Consider the following 15,278-nt stretch of genomic DNA (forward strand, 5'->3'; position numbering starts at 1 on the left):
TGGTAATGACCCTGCTTCTGTCTCCCTCTCTCCAGGAACATTGTGAAGGGCATGAGGGAACTCCGGGAGGTTCTGCGGACTGTGGAGACCAAAGCAACGCAGAACTTCAAAGTGGTAACGTGGCTGCTGGCTCTGGCTGTTTTTTCCAGGGGTCAGTTTCAGTGGGAGAAACAGAAGTGCTAGCAGGCAACCCCTGAACCAGGGATGGCAGTGTGTCATGTGCAGGTGCCTACCTGCCCCTGCGCATGGCAAACATCATTAATCAATCTCATCCTCTTCCCACTGAGCCCGAAAAGCACCTTCCTATCCTCTCACCAGAGCCGGGTGATAGCCCAAGCATTGAATGAGAGTTAAAATCTAGTGCCATGCCACCCCCCGCAAAACTGTCCTAGCAAGGCCATATTAGTAATTCTTAGGAATTTGTGTCCTAGCAAATGTCCTTGACTTTGCTTTCTTGCCCTGACTCAGGCCTGCCTTCTTTGGCCTTAATTCCTCTAAAGTCATAACCACAGCTGCTCCACTAAAATGTTTGATCACCTGTCAGAATCTCAGCCTGGGTTCTAGTAGAGAGGCTGCCTGAACCTGTGGCCTCCTATCCTTCTCCACCTCTTGTAAGGGCTTCCAGGGTGCTCAGAGCTGCGCTGGGCTCCCTGGGGTCAGGAGAAGGAGAAAAGGAACACCTAGTCTAGGAGAGGAGAGAAAAGATGCAGGAGAGCTACCCAAAGCCAAAGGAAGGGGTGGAGACAGCCTCAGTGCTGGAGGGACTGACCCAAGCCAGGGGGCCCCTGAGGAGTGGAGGGGCAGCGCACTGCAAGTCGGGCAGATTGGCTGGACGGTGGGCGGAGGGCCGTCGAGGTGAGCCAAGGGAGAGCCCATGTGCCCAGGTCTGAGTTCCTTCCTTTCTGCCAGATGGCGGCCAAGCACCTGGCGGGGGTCTTGCTGCACTCCCTGAGTGAGGAGTGCTACTGGAGCCCCCTGTCCCACCCTCTGCCTGAGTTCATGAGCAAGGAGGAGAATTCCTTCGTCACACAGACCCTGCGGAAACCTCACCTCTATGAAGGGGACAAGTGAGTTCCACTACCCTGCTGGACCACACAATTCTCCCACTGTGCACAGGGTCTGTTTGCACTGGCAGCTCTTCACTCTGCCCTGCTCCCTCCCAGCCTCTCCCCTGCACAGGGCCAGGCAGGCTCTTTAGAGACATGGGTGGATGCAGGGAGAATCTAGAAGGCCCAGAAGCCAAACACATGATCTGCCTTCCTGATACTCTTGCTTTTGACACATGCCTTTCTTATTTGTGCCAATATAGATGGGGTCTGGGGCCAATAGGAAGAGCTTCTTCCTCGCCCAGCTGCTTCAGGCAGTGCAGTACCGGGGGCTGGAAGGGCCAGGTCTCCTGTGGTCTTTCAGATCCATAACTGGGGCACGTTAAAGAGCTGCACGTGGTATCTGGTTCCTGTGAATTATGCAGGAGAGGGTCACCTTACCAGGCTGGTGCTCACTCAGGGCAGAAGGTTGCATGGTGGGCCAGACCATTGGTGAGGGCTGGGCTGGAGCCAGGACTGCTGTTTATCTTTCAGCCTCTACTGCCCCAAGGATAACATCGAGGAGGCCCTCCTGTTGCTGCTCATCAGTGAGTCCATGGTAAGCCCCGGGCACCTCTTGGGGCCTCTGATCCTGGGGTGGGCCTCGTGGAGCTTAGGCACAGGCCACCCATGACCTGGCCAAACTCTGCCTCCCAGGGATGCACCTATGAGGGAGCGTCTTGGCCCTGCTCCCCCGAAAGGAATGTGAGTCTAGCTTCTTAGGCTTATGTTTGGCTGCACAGGCTGCATTGGGAGGCCTGTCCCCAAAGGGGTAGGGACTAAATGCACTTCCCCTCCTCTGGGGTTGCAAAAGGTGATTATTACACTCAGCAGGGCGCTGCAGGCGGGAGCAGGAGGAGCATGTGCCTTGGAGGCAGGAAGCTTAGGTTCAGGTTCCAGCTCTGTCCTTGTTAACTGAGGGCCAGGGGCAAATCTCTCTGTCTTTTTCTCAGCCTCTTCCCTAAAGATAGATGACAGTAACTCAGAGGTAAGTGTGGCCTTAACTCATGTGTTCATGCAACAATTCTTGATTACTTGCCTTGTGCCTAGATACCAGAGTTGTTGCAACAACCAAAAGAGAGAAAAGTCAGTGCTCCTGTGGGAGCTTACGTTTTAATGACGGGGAGAGGACAGAAGTTAATAATTCCAGCATCCAGGGTATCTGTGTATGCATGCTCTGGAAAAATAAGTCAGTGCTTGCAGGGCTTCACAAAGGAGAGTGCATCATAGTTGGATGATTAGGAAGTGGTGAGATGAAGGATGGACTGGACAGGTCTAAGGAGAATTGGAAAGGGTGAAACAGGGATCCCAAAAGCCAAATATAGAGATGTATGTCCCCATGGCTGGCTGGAGTCAAGTCCTCCAACTGAGTCTATCAGAGCTGGTGAGGCAGGACCACCAGATTGAGGAATAGGTCTTCTAAGACAATGCATCTGAAAGCAGTGTGCAGAAATGGAAGTTAAGTCGGGCTCAGTGGCACACTCCTGTAATCCCAGCAGCTTTGGAGGCTGAGATAGGAGGCTCACGAGTTCAAAGCCAGCCTCAGCAACTTAGCCAGGCCCTAAGCAACTTAGTGAGACCCTGTCTCAAAATAAAAAGGGCTGGGGATGTGGCTCAGTGGGCATCCCTGGGTTCAATCCCTGGTACCAAAAAAAGAGAGGTGGAGGTTAAGAAACCAAGACCCCTTGATCTGGGTCCCCGAACAACCAGAAATTAATGTTCCTTTGGACATCTGGGAGGGGCGATGCCAGGGCTTGTTTAGGAAACTTGGATGATGAGTTGTGTCTGGTTCCACAGCTCTCCTGGCAGGTAGGTGGCAGGAGGGTTGATGGACCATGGGGCAAAGACACTCCTTCCTCTACCAGGCTGGTCCACTTTGGGTATAGAAGTCCTCATGTAGGGGCATTTTTTGGGTATTTGATGTGGAGTGTCAGCTGGCCAGCCATCCTGTAGGGTATGCTGGAGGTGTGCTTGTGAGGTGGGTAGGTGCTGCTTAGGGGAGGGAACCTAGCTGGTTAGCCAAATATGTGGGGATGGAGTTGCCAAGTGCCAGGTCTGATGTTCACAGGAGAGCAGTGTGTCCTTCACAGGAAACATTCAGTTTAATACCAATATGTTCCCATTTTACAGATGAGAAAATTAAGTGCCTGAGCAGGTATATTTCTTGGTCATGGTCACATATTAATAAGCTTGTGGTCATGATCCAAACCACATCCATCTCCCTAAATGCCTTATAAAAGTGCAGGTCCTGAGTGAGCTCCTGGATTTCAATCTTGTTCAATCTTGATTCTATCTCTTGCTACCTGCTCTGATCCTTGTTTTTTTTTTTTTTTTTTTTCATCTATAAAAGGTCCAGAGAGGTAATTTTGAAGATTGAATGCATCAAGTCTTTAGTGAGGGCTTTGTAACAGGGACATGCCATTGTCAGTGTAACCATGGCTATCATTTCTCCAGGGCAAGGCTCTGTCACAACGACCCACTTTCTGTAGATTTGACTTGATCAGGGCTCCCGGGACCAGATCCCTTAAGGTTATTTTGCCCCCTTACCTAAAGCTACCTCAGTTTTCCCAAGTGTAGAGTAGCCTTCTTGGTAAAATATGGCCCACGCTTGAAGCTAGGTGAATGCTTCTGAATAGCTGCTTCCCTCCAAGCAGTTCTTTTCCAGTATTGCAATAGGGAACATGTCTGGCCGAGGTGGCCAGGAGACTCAGGGGTCAGAGCTGGTGCTGTCCTGGGAAATGGCTGCAGCAGTTTGCAGGGTGATGGGAGGAGGCACTGCCACAGGTTTGTTTCCTCTGGCCCACACCCAGCCTGTCAGGCATGTGGAATTTGGGGGCAGAGCATTGTCAATGGACTTAGCTTTAGTATCTCGCCTACAAAAGCCTTTCTTCTGTTCTAAATCTGGCATCTGTGGCCCAGAGCTGTTTCTCAGAGACCAGACTTGTCTTCCCTCCTGCCTTTGTTTAACATCATCCTTCCCTCCAGTCTTATTCTTGATCAGCCAGAGAGCTAGGTGTGGGTTCCACTCCAACAGCCCCCTTCCCAGGCTCCTGCGCTGACCACCCCCCACCTGTGCTCCGTGCACCTTTAGTCTGGCCTCATGTGCCTGTGGGATTTTCCTCATCTCTCTTTGATGCTGGCTGGGTTTGGTTGCAGATGACAGGCTTAAGGAGAAACCTCTAGAAAAGCAGTTGGCATCCTTGGCTGCTACTTGGGTTCTGCCAATGATGCAGAATTCCTGTCACTGCAGTGAAAGCTGTTCCCGCAGAGCCAGCTCATAATTGTCATCACTTCCCCACTTCCAGGATGACCAGAGCAGCTGCTCCAGGGGAGGGTGTTTGCAGGCTTCTTGGGCAAGCACCCTAGTTTGTGGTTTGGGACTCAGAGGAGTAACTGTGTGGGATATGGACGTAGGTCTGGTGCCTTGGATATGGTTTTTGTTACGCATAAATATGTGATCAGAATGAATGAGGAAGCTCTTGAGAGACAAAATAAACAGAAACTACAAATGTAGTGGCAGTAATCCCAGCAGCTTGGGAAACTGAGGCAGGGGAGCACAAGCTCAAAGCCAGCCTCAGCAACTTACCAAGGCCCTAAGCAACTTAGCCAGACCCTATTCCTAAATAAAATATATATTTCAAAGGGGCTAGGGATGTGGTTTAGTGGTTGAGTGCTCCTGGGTTCAATAACTAGTACCAAAAATTGCTTTCACAGAAGTGCAGGGATATGAGTTATAACTGATTCAAGGTTTGTGTTTTGGACTTAGTTTTGTGATTTGGGGGCCAGAGGAACATTTTAAAATTCATTTACCCACTATTCATTCATCTACCGTTCTACCCACTCATCTATACATACATACATACATACATATGTACACACATATGTACATACATATACCCACCCACCATTCATCTACCCACCCACCCATTTGCCATTTATCCATCTTTAAGCAGCTATAACAACCTGAACCATGCTCAGCACTATAGATAACCATGATGATCCATTCTTGGTCCTGTCCCCAGGATCTTCCCATCTAGTGCAGACTAGAATTACCCCATCAGCTAAACCCCAAATGCAAATGATGGTGGGTTTTTGTTTATTTTTGTAATACTGGGGATTGAACACAGGGCCTCACTCATGGTAGGCAAGTGCTGTTCCACTGAATTACATCCCTAACCCTTTTTTATTTTTGTTTTATTTGGACAGGGTCCCGCTAAGTTGCTCAGGCTGGCCCTAACTTTCAATCCTTCTGCCTCAGCCTCCTGAGTAACTAGGATTATAGACGTGCACCACCATGCCCAGTTTTTGCAAGAACTATATATCAAACCAGTCTGATTTTCTTTTAATAATTTTTTTAGTTATACATGGACACAATATCTTTATTTTGTTAATTTATTTTTATGTGCTGCTGAGGATCGAACCCAGGGTCTCTCACACATGCGAGGCGAGTGCTCTACTGCTGAGCCACAACCCCAGCCCCAAACCAGTCTGATTTTCTTGGACAGTTGGAGAACCAGGAGATAGGGCAACCTTTGTCTTTTCCAAAATACTGATTCAGAGCTTAAAACTATGTGCTGAAGCAAACTGAATCCTGGTCCCTTGTTTTCATTCAGCTGGGGAAGAAGTCACTGCTTGTTTGCTCTCTCCGAAACAGAAAGGGCACAGAGGCCTGGTGGCATGGAGAGGGTGGGTAGATAGATACAGCCCTGGGGACTGGGACTCTGCCAGGCTTTATGCCATACCCATTGCTGGGTGTCTGTCTGTCTGTTTGATCTTGAATTTGCCATTCATATCCTATGCAGCCTGGGAAAGTTCCTTACCTCCCTGAATTTCAGTTATCTCATGGATAGAGGGGAGCTAACCAGCCTCTCTATCAGGAGTTTGGTCGGATCAAGTTAGAAAATGAACACAAAGGTGCCTGGTCTATACATACGTACACACATTGTTTGATATGTGTATTTGTCCTGAAAAGTACTTGGTTCCAATTTAGTTATTTTTTTAGAACATGTATGTTCTGATATGGTTGAAATACTGAGGATTCCATTCAATTTGTGGAATTTTCTTTATTTGTGGAATTTTCTTTATTTGTGGAATTTTCTTTATTTGTGGGATTTTCTTTATTTGGGGGGATTTTCTTTTGTGTGTGTGTATGTGTATGTGTGTTGTTTGGGATCAAACCCAGGACCTTGCACATGTAGCCAAGTGCACTACCACTGAGCTATACCCCCAGCCTGTGTGTGTGTGTGTGTGTGTGTGTGTGTGTGTGTTTAAGGACTTCCTGGGCTTGGTTCCATTTGGGACTCAGAAGATGAGACAGATTGTTCCAAGTGTTGGCGTCTGGTCTGCTGTAACACAGGCCTTGCTCTGCTGAAGGCTGCCATGGGGAAGGGGCTGATTGGGTAGTAGTGGGAGAGCCTTGATTCCACAGCAGTGGGAGAGTCTCTCATTGGCTGCCAGGAAGAGCTATGATTTCTGCCATGGGAGCCCACTGTGGCAGGCACATGGGGGCAGGCACGGGCCTGGCCCAGGTTGCTGGGTAGATGGAACACGTCACAGAGCATGTTATTTCTTGGCCCTGTGAAAGCCGGTGGTGATTATGTCTGCTGGTGGGGGACAATAGCAGGAGCGGAACATGACAGCAACCTCTAAGGAGGGGGAGGCACTGGGCAGGGATGCTGCTGGGAGGCTTCTATCTAGGGCGATTGTCGGGCATGTCAGCAGGAGGTCCTGAGGCTTGCTCCTTGCCTGTGGAGAGCTGTCTCTGAGAATAGGGTTGAGCAGGGCCTTCCACACACTGCCCCAGGAGCATCTTTTCAGAGAAGCAGCGCCTGAGGCCTGACTGGCGCCTTGTCCGCCTGTTTTGCTTTCATTCTTTCTCCCCACGGCCCCCGAATACTGGTGAAGAATCTGGGGCCTTGCACAGGCCAGGCAAGCGTGCTACCCAGAGCTACCTTCTCAGCCTTGCTTTTGTTCTTTCTTAAGCAGAGCCAACCTGGTGACATGAGGGAAGCTATTGGACACTGTCCCAGAGACACCTGGTGGCAGGGAATGTCTGAGTTCTAATCTGGGTCACCACTACCTATCTGTGTGCATTGGTTGTTTTGAGAATGATAGGATGACATTTAGAAGGTTTTCCCCTGTCCTTCTCTTAGACTGGAGCCCTGTCTCAGTCTAGGATTAGAGAGGAGAAATAGGGCTGGGCAGAGGCAAAGGTCAGTGTGGTCTGAGCCCTGCAGCCAGCAGAGGCTAGGAACTGAGCTTACACCTTGCCAGGTCAGAAGGAACAGATGGAAGAGCAAGGGGCAGCTAGGGCTCAGGTAAGTAGCAGGTCTTGGACTGGCCATCAGAGATTGGAACTCAGCGTCCTCATCTGGGAATAGGGGACCTGTGGCTTTATTGCTAACCCTTTCATGGAATTACTGTGAGGCCAGTTACGATGATGGGCATGAGAATTCAGCTTCTAATAGAGTAACATCTAACACAAGCCTGTTTGAACTTGAGTGGCATATGCCTTAGGTTTCAGGTGGGCTGGCCTGGGGAAATGGAGATTCCCATATTTGTCCCATGGATACTTGTCCAAAGAGCAGATGTGCATCCAGGTGGCAGTGTAAGCTATTGGATCAAGGGGTTTGTGGGGAGGAGCATTGGCTTTCCCTCCTGGGGCCACCAGAAGCTGTAGGGGAGAGTTCTTCCCTGGGAGACCTGTCAAAGGGACAAAGGCTAGGGGCAGGGACAACCGTGGAAGCCCTGCTTGGGGTTAACTGCACAGATTAAAGTAGAGCATTCCCAGAGACAGGGAGCCTGGGTCGAGGTCGAGGCAGTCAGTGCCAGGTAGGGGAGGAGGCAGGGAGAAACCCCGAGAGCCGAATGGAGGAAGGTGGTGGGAAGGCAGTTGAGTGGCCATGTATTACTTTAAGGGTGTCAGGCACACTCATGCGTGACTGCCTTTGATCTGGAGGATCTCCCAGTGCAAGCCGGAATCTGAGGCCTTGTGAATAAATGGTGGAAGGGAAGAACCGCAGGAGGAGGCGGGCACGCATTCTGTGCAGGCTGTTGCTGAAGCCTGGGGTCTGTGTGGCTTAAGGGCAGTGAGCCGAGGGAGGAGGAAGTGGGACAACTGGGGACTCTGAGGCCCTGGCAGCTGAGTCTTGCTCCGGGCTGCTGAGCTGCACATGAATTCCTACTCCTTAGTGGCTTCACCCACCAGCCCCCACAACTTCCTCCTTTCTGCTGGTTTCCCCCACCCCACCCTGTTACCATGGTTACATACACAGGCGCTGCCTGGCAACCACAGTGTTTCAAGGCAGCCCTGCCCCAAAGCCATAGTAACCTCCTGGCAAACCTCTGCTTCTGGCTGTCCCCCCGGGGAGGCACGCTTCCCTCTTGGCACAGGTGCTGGTTTGCGTAAGATCTGAGGACGCCCAAGAGCCTGCCTTCCCTACTGGCCCCAGAAACCAGGAGGAGGATTTGCTCTGCTGTACTCCTCTTTTCTGTTCCTATTAGTCTGACCTAATTAATGCCCAGTTCTGCAAATCCAACCCTCCCTCCAGCAGCGCGCCCTCAGCGGCCTGTTCTCCTCTAGGCCAAGGTCTAGGGTGGGTGGGGTTTGAATCTTCCTCGCTGGGGAGTTGCTCACTCTACGAAGGTGTATTAGTGAGGTTCTGTGTCGGAGGCTGTGCTAGGGGCTCAGTCTCGAGATGACACAGCCATGTCACAAGAACTGATGAGCCAGTCAGGGGTGCACTGGGCTCACCCCTGTGCTGGTGAGGGTGGGAGCCCTGGCTTCCACGGCGAAATGCATCGGCTGCAGGAAGGGGCCACCTTGATGGCTTTGTGAGGAACCAGAAGGCGTTTCAGTTGACAGGGAACTGCAGCGTGACTAAATTAGGGCCTTAGTGATGACAGAGAGCTTCAAGGAGCTTCCTGTGGCTGAAGAGGAGCTGCTGGGTGAGCAGTCACGGAAGGGCAGTAGTGGCAGCTGGCTGCTCACAGTCCCCTGGACAGGGCAGATCTGCAGAGGCAGATGCATAGGCCCTGGATGTTCCCAGCCAGGCTTCACACCCCCCACTCCCCCAAAAAAGCCACCCCTAATCAGACATAGTCATGGTGCCTATAATCCCAGCTCCTCAAGACACTGAGGCAGGAGGGTCACAAGTTCAAGACCAGCTTCAGCAACTTAGTAAGACCCTGTCTCAAAAGAAAATGAAAAATAAGGGGTGGGGATGTAGCTCAGTGGTAGAGTACTTACCTGGCATGTACCAGGCCTCAGGTTCAACCCCTAGTGCTGGGGATAAAACGAAAAAACAAAACAAGAAAAGCAAAGCCAGGCACAGTGGCACACCCCTGTAATCCCAGCAGCTCTGGAGGATGAGGCAGGAGGAACACAAGTTCCAAGCCAGCCTCAGCAACTTAGCGAGGCTCTCAGTAACTTAATGAGACCCTGTCTCTAAATAAAAAGTACAAAAGAGGACTGGGGATGTGACTCCGTGGTTGAGTGGTGGCTGAGCGCCCCTGGGTTCAACCCCCTGTATTAAAAAAGAAAGAAAAGCAAAAAGCCACCCAGCCTCTCCCCTTCCATCCTGACTTCTCCATCCCACCAAAATTCTGGTCAGGTTGCACTCAGCATGTGCACGCGGTAGCCCCCTCCCTGGGTCTCCCTAGGGCGCGGTCTCTGTTCCCCATCTTCTCATTGCCTCCTCCCTGGTAGAGGCCCCCTCCCTGGGCTCTGCTCCAGCTGTGAGAAGAGCTGCTGGAGGAGGAGCTGGAGGTCCATTGCTGGGGGTGAGAGGAGGGCTGTGTTTCTTCTCAGCTCCTGGAAAACCTCTCCCCAGAATCCTTGTAGGTGGCTGCGTTGTGGCGTCACTGGGAGGGAGGGGGTTTCTTGGCCCTTTCCTTCCCCATCCTGTCTCCTGATCAGTTCATATTAACCGGGCTGGCTCCAGTGACCAGCCTGTCTGGGGAATTCCTGGCATTCCATACTCTCCTAGGCATTCTCTGCTGGGCCCCATGTCCCTGGGGAAATGGACAACTCTCACTGAATTTGGCTTGACGGGCAGCTGTCAGCACCCCGAGGCACTTGTCTGTCCCCCTGCTGGAAATGCCCCCATGAATGAGCTGCCTCCTTGGGGCTGGGACTTGTGTTGGCTTCCGGGGGCCTCCAGGAGAGCACGCTTCAGCCCAGCATGCCAGTCATGGCCGGAACCAGCAGGCCATGGGGTTTCTGTCTCCCCAGCCACTTGCTCCTGGGAGCCTCGGCCCTGGATCTGTAGGAGTGAGAGGCAGGACCACCTGGGGATGGATGGGAGAGTCCTGTGGATCTGATGATGGAGGCCCAGGGGTTTCGGGGTCTGGAGCTCCTTCCTGTTGTGTCAGGAAGGTGAATCCTTGTTCTTGAGGTGGGGGGGGGGGCAGACAAAGGGAGGGAGATGCTGGACAGGACAGAGATCCCTTTGGCATAGAGGAGAGGGCCAGCGAAGGAGGCTGGGAGCAGCCTTCAGGAGCTTCTGGCCAGAGCTCAGCTTTGCATGCATGTGTCTGTGGTGGGGGACACGTGGGGTGGATGTCTTTTCAGACCCCAGAATGTCCTCAGCCTAGTCCCTGCCCTGTTGCTGCTCAGAGCCCCCAAGGACTGTGGCTGTTTAGCTGCTCCCTTTCCACCCTCTCTTCTGCCCCTGGGTATGGAGGTGGGCAGGATGTGGGACCACATGCCCGAGACCACAGAAGAAGAATCCCCCCTCCGTGACGGGGTTTCAGGCCTGGTGACAAGGAATGCCTTCTGAATTCACTGAACCACGGATTCAAAACACACTTTCCCTCCTCCCCTCCTGGGCAGCCATCTGGCAATGCCAGGAGCCGCTGAAATCTGCAGGCTGGAGGCCAGCAGCAGAGCCCTTGGTGTGGGGAAGCTCACTCTGGGGTGGGACGAGAGGAGCCAGGGGTCTTCTGGACTAGACACAGGAGAGATGGGAAGAGGTGGGGTTGGAGAGGGGAGAAGAGGATATTGAGAGGCCACAGCCCTAGCTCTCCTCCCAGGAGGGGGAGCAGCAGAGCCCCCACACCCAAACTGGGTGGTCCCCATGTTATCTGAAGCTCATGCTATGGTTGGGGAGAATTGCAAATTCTAGAAACGGCTCCATACTCATCAACGCCAGTGCCGTGAAAGAGAGGCTGAGGGGGCTCTTCCAGATGAAAGAAGGCTAATGGGCATGGCACCTGGGCATGGTCCAGGATTGGATCCTGAATTGAGAAGAAGTAAACTCGTACAAAGGACAGTGGCTAAGTGTAACAATGGGTGCATTGAGATGACAGCTGTATGGTTGTAGCACTTTTTTTTTTTTTTTTATACTGGGGATTGAATCCAGGGGCACTTAACCACTGATATATCCCCAACCCATTTTACTTTTTATTCAGAGACGGGGTCTCGCCACATTGCTTTTTCTTGCTAATTTACTGAGGCTGGCTTTGAACTTGCGATCCCCCTGCCTCAGCCTCCTGAGCTGCGGGATTACAGGCATGTGCCATCGCGCCGGCTATAGGTTTGAATTTTTGCAGAACTGCAGATTGCATCCCAGTCCCACCTGGGACTAAGGTGGCATTTCTCTATCTCTGGACCCCTTCATGGGAGTGGAACAAGGTTGCTTCTGGGAGTATGGCTATTTGCTTGGCCTGGGGTGGTGACAGAAGGTGATAGTGCTTGGGCCTGCAAGGTGGGGACCCTGTGGGGACAAGCACCTGCTTATCTTCTGTCCTTACTCATTCCCAAACCACATTCCATCCACAGGCAAATCGGGATGTGGTGCTGAGCCGGGCCCCTGAGCAGGCAGAGGACCGGATGGTGAGCCTACAGAATGCTGCGGCCATCTATGACCTCCTGAGCATCACGCTGGGCAGGAGGGGGCAGTACGACATGCTTTCTGAGGTACGGCTGCCCATGCAGCCCACTGCACTCCCGGAGTCAGACAGTACATCAGGAAATCTGATGATGCCACCATTTATCCCCACCCCACCTCCACTTGTCACTCTCCTGCCAGGCTGCTGTGCCTTTTTTAGCCCCATGACCTTGGCAAGTCCTATCAACCCCAGCTTCCTCATCTGTGAAATGGGGGTTGTTGGGGAGAATAAATGAGTTCCTGCATGTAAAAAGATATGAATACTGTCATACATAATAAAAACAGCTGTTATTCTTATTGAATGTATACATTTTGAAAGCATTTTTTGCAAACTTTATTTTATTTGCTCTTCATCATGGCCCTGTGAAATCATTCACAGGTCATGGAAATGGGAACTAAGGACCAGAGAGGTTGAGTTACTTTGTAGGGTCACATAGCATGCCAGTTTCCCCTGGTTTTCCTACAGGAACCAAGTACAGGCCTCCTGCAGCCTCCCAAAGGCAGTGACCTTGAGTAGTGGTTACTCTGAAAGTGGGTGGAAAGGGGAGAGGACAGTGATGGAGAAATGCTGACCATCTCCCCCTCCCCAGTGCCTGGAACGAGCCATGAAGTTTGCGTTTGGAGAATTTCACCTTTGGTACCAAGTGGCCCTCTCCATGGTGGCTTGTGGGAAGGTAAGGCCCAGGGATGCTGGGCACTGCACAGGAGCTCTGTGTTCCTCTGGTCCCTGCCAGAGGTGGAGAGCTGGGGAGCTTCTCTGGAGCCAGGTGCACCCGGAGAAGGTGGGTGGTTGGGAACTGTTCTCCAGCAACTGTCTGAATCTCCAGGAGTGTGGGTGGGGAGGACAGATAAGGGCCCTGAGTGACTCCCACATCCACCTGCAAGTCACAGTGGGCCTGTCCTGCATGCAGGTGTGAGTACGGGTGCTTTTCTGAGTGTGGTGTGTGGGGGCATCGCGGCACTTGTGCTGGTGACTTGGGCATGACTGTGTGGGATGGGCGTGGGGTGTGGCTCCAGGTGAGGGGAACCGTTCCAGCCCACTGGGCGAGGCATCAGGAAAGGGCCTGCCTGCGAGTTGGGAACTTGCCTAGGAGAAAAGATGGGAGGGTGAGTGGAGCAGGGCCCCCCCATAGGGAGCCCCAAGGGAGAAGTGTGTGGTCCATGTGGCCAGGAGAGCTGGTGGGCGGGGAGAGGCTGCCCGGAGCAAGGGGCACTGGGGCGGACGCTCGGCCCCCGTGCACCCAGCCCCCGCGCCAGCACTCCTCATTTTTCCTGCGATCAGAATTACACTTATATAAGCTTCTATTTTAAGCAGTGACATGAAAGGAAAACCTTTCCGGAGATGGGTGCTGAGGGTGTTGGGGCTGAGGATGCTACAAATGCAGGAAGTAAGGTGGCATGAGTCGCAGATGGTTCCAGGAGCTCTAAATACCCAGAGCCCTTTCATGGGGCTGAGGGAATCCCTCGCCCCCCAGCCCATCTGTGCCGTGTTCCATTTCTAGCCCCGTGGCTGTCTCCGAGGAGGGCCCTCCCAGTGTGCCAGCACCGCCTCCACCAATGGAGGGCTGCCAGGCATCTCTGGGCCTCAGGAGAGAGGCCGCCAGGACCTGGCAGGGAGGGGGAAGGAGACCGGGCGCCATGGCCTGGCGCACGGGGTGAGGCTGGAGGCACAGCCCAGGTCAGTGCTGGATGTCATCCTCCTCGCCCGCCCTCCCCACAGGGGCCAGAGCATCTTGAAGTCACGTGATCTCTTGGCTGTGGCTTAGCAGGAAGTATTCAGAGCACAGGCAAGTCACAGCCACGGGAGTCGAGGTGGGGGGACTGGAAAGATGAGCCCTGGGCCTGGGGGGGCTCTGGAGGTCCCCCAGGCTCAAGGAAAGTTTCATGATGGCCTTGGAGGTAAGGGGCTTCCTACCTTCCTCTGGAGAAGCAGCTGGGCACAGGGAGGTCCAGACACAGCCTGGCACCCTCCCAGGACCCACAGTTGTTTTCCCAGCCCAGCCCCTTCATGAACCAGCAGGTGGGCACAGGAAGGAATGAGCTTACAGGCAGGGACTTGGGGTGACCAGTTAATTCCTCATGAGGGAGACTCCACTGGCTAGAGACACGAAGCTGTCCCCACCCATCACTCAGGGCAGCAGGAGATTGTTCTGGAAGGCATTCTCAACCCCCCTTGGGAATCCTGGATACCAAATCAGTCAGCCCAACTGTCCCAGGCAGCTTTCAGAGGAGTGACCCGAACTTGCCTTTGCCAAGGGCCCCAGGTGGGAATCCAGGTTCTGTACCTTCCAGAAGGTGAGACTGGGCAGATATAAATATACCTGGCATTTGAACCCGCAGGAATAACAGATGAGTTGCGTGGCATGATTTAGGTTGTTCCTTCTCTTGGTCTCCATGCGGCAATTGCATTGGCTGCGTTGCTAGGTAACCAGCATGACAAAAAAAAAGAAAGAAAAAGAGCCAAGAGCCGGCTGCAGCCTCGGATGGCTCCTTAAATAGCAGCGTTTTCTGGTCTGCGTGGGGGTGGGGTGGGAAGGGGTGGGGTGGAATGTGGAGGGTCAGTGTTAGAGAGTCCTCCATTTCAATGACCCAAAGGTCAGCCACCCAGAGGAGGCTGAGCAGCAGCCTGAGGCTGGCCTGGCCCACGGGGTGAGGCTGGAGGCAGAAGGGACCTTGGGGAGGGGCTTGAAGTGGCATTCCTAGGAGAGGGTCTTGCAGAGGAGGTGGGGCCTGACAGCTCCTTCAAGCCCCTCCCACAGCCTCCCTTGCTGCAGCCCACACTGGTTCCCAGTCTGCAGGAGCCAGTCATTTGTCAATACCTTCTTGAGCTTGGCCTCCTACACTCTTGTCTCTGAGAGACCAATAGTGGAGGGTAGCATTTTTCTTCTTGCCCTCCCTCTGCCTTTTTGTGAGCTCATTAGAGGCAAGAGCCATTTGTGTCCCTTCTCACAGTGACTCCACAACCCCTAGCCCAGCACTGGACCCAAGGTAGGCCCTCAACAAAGACACTGCAATTGACCCTAAAAGTCAGAGTGTATGAGTCTGTTTTCTGTTACTGTAATGAAATACCTGAGGCTGGTAAAAATGAAAACAAATGAGGTTTTTTTAGCTCTTCATTTTGGAGCTCAAAGACATGAAGCCAGCATAGGCTCAGCTCTGGTAAGGACCTCATAGTAGATTATCATCATGGCAGGAATGTGTGTATGTGGGAAAAATCACATGGCAAGACAGGAAGCTTGACAGAGGGGAGGGACCAGCCTTGCTCTTTTTATAACTACCTTCTCCTGAGAACTAACTAGGATTC

The 15,278-nt window shown here is 52.7% G+C and overlaps 1 protein-coding gene across 1 annotated transcript in view; it reads left to right on the top strand.

Annotated features, from left to right (window-relative positions):
• Ttc7a (tetratricopeptide repeat domain 7A) overlaps positions 1-15,278 on the top strand; it is a 113,466-nt gene that overhangs the window by 43,434 nt on the left and 54,754 nt on the right. The window contains exons 6-10 of the mRNA XM_026385724.2: positions 36-114; positions 910-1,067; positions 1,581-1,644; positions 11,866-12,003; positions 12,565-12,648. Of these exons, the coding sequence (XP_026241509.2) occupies positions 36-114; positions 910-1,067; positions 1,581-1,644; positions 11,866-12,003; positions 12,565-12,648 (523 nt within the window). The remainder of the gene's footprint in view (positions 1-35; positions 115-909; positions 1,068-1,580; positions 1,645-11,865; positions 12,004-12,564; positions 12,649-15,278) is intronic.

Source organism: Urocitellus parryii, chromosome 12, assembly GCF_045843805.1.
Source record: "Urocitellus parryii isolate mUroPar1 chromosome 12, mUroPar1.hap1, whole genome shotgun sequence".
Lineage (NCBI taxonomy): Eukaryota > Metazoa > Chordata > Mammalia > Rodentia > Sciuridae > Urocitellus > Urocitellus parryii.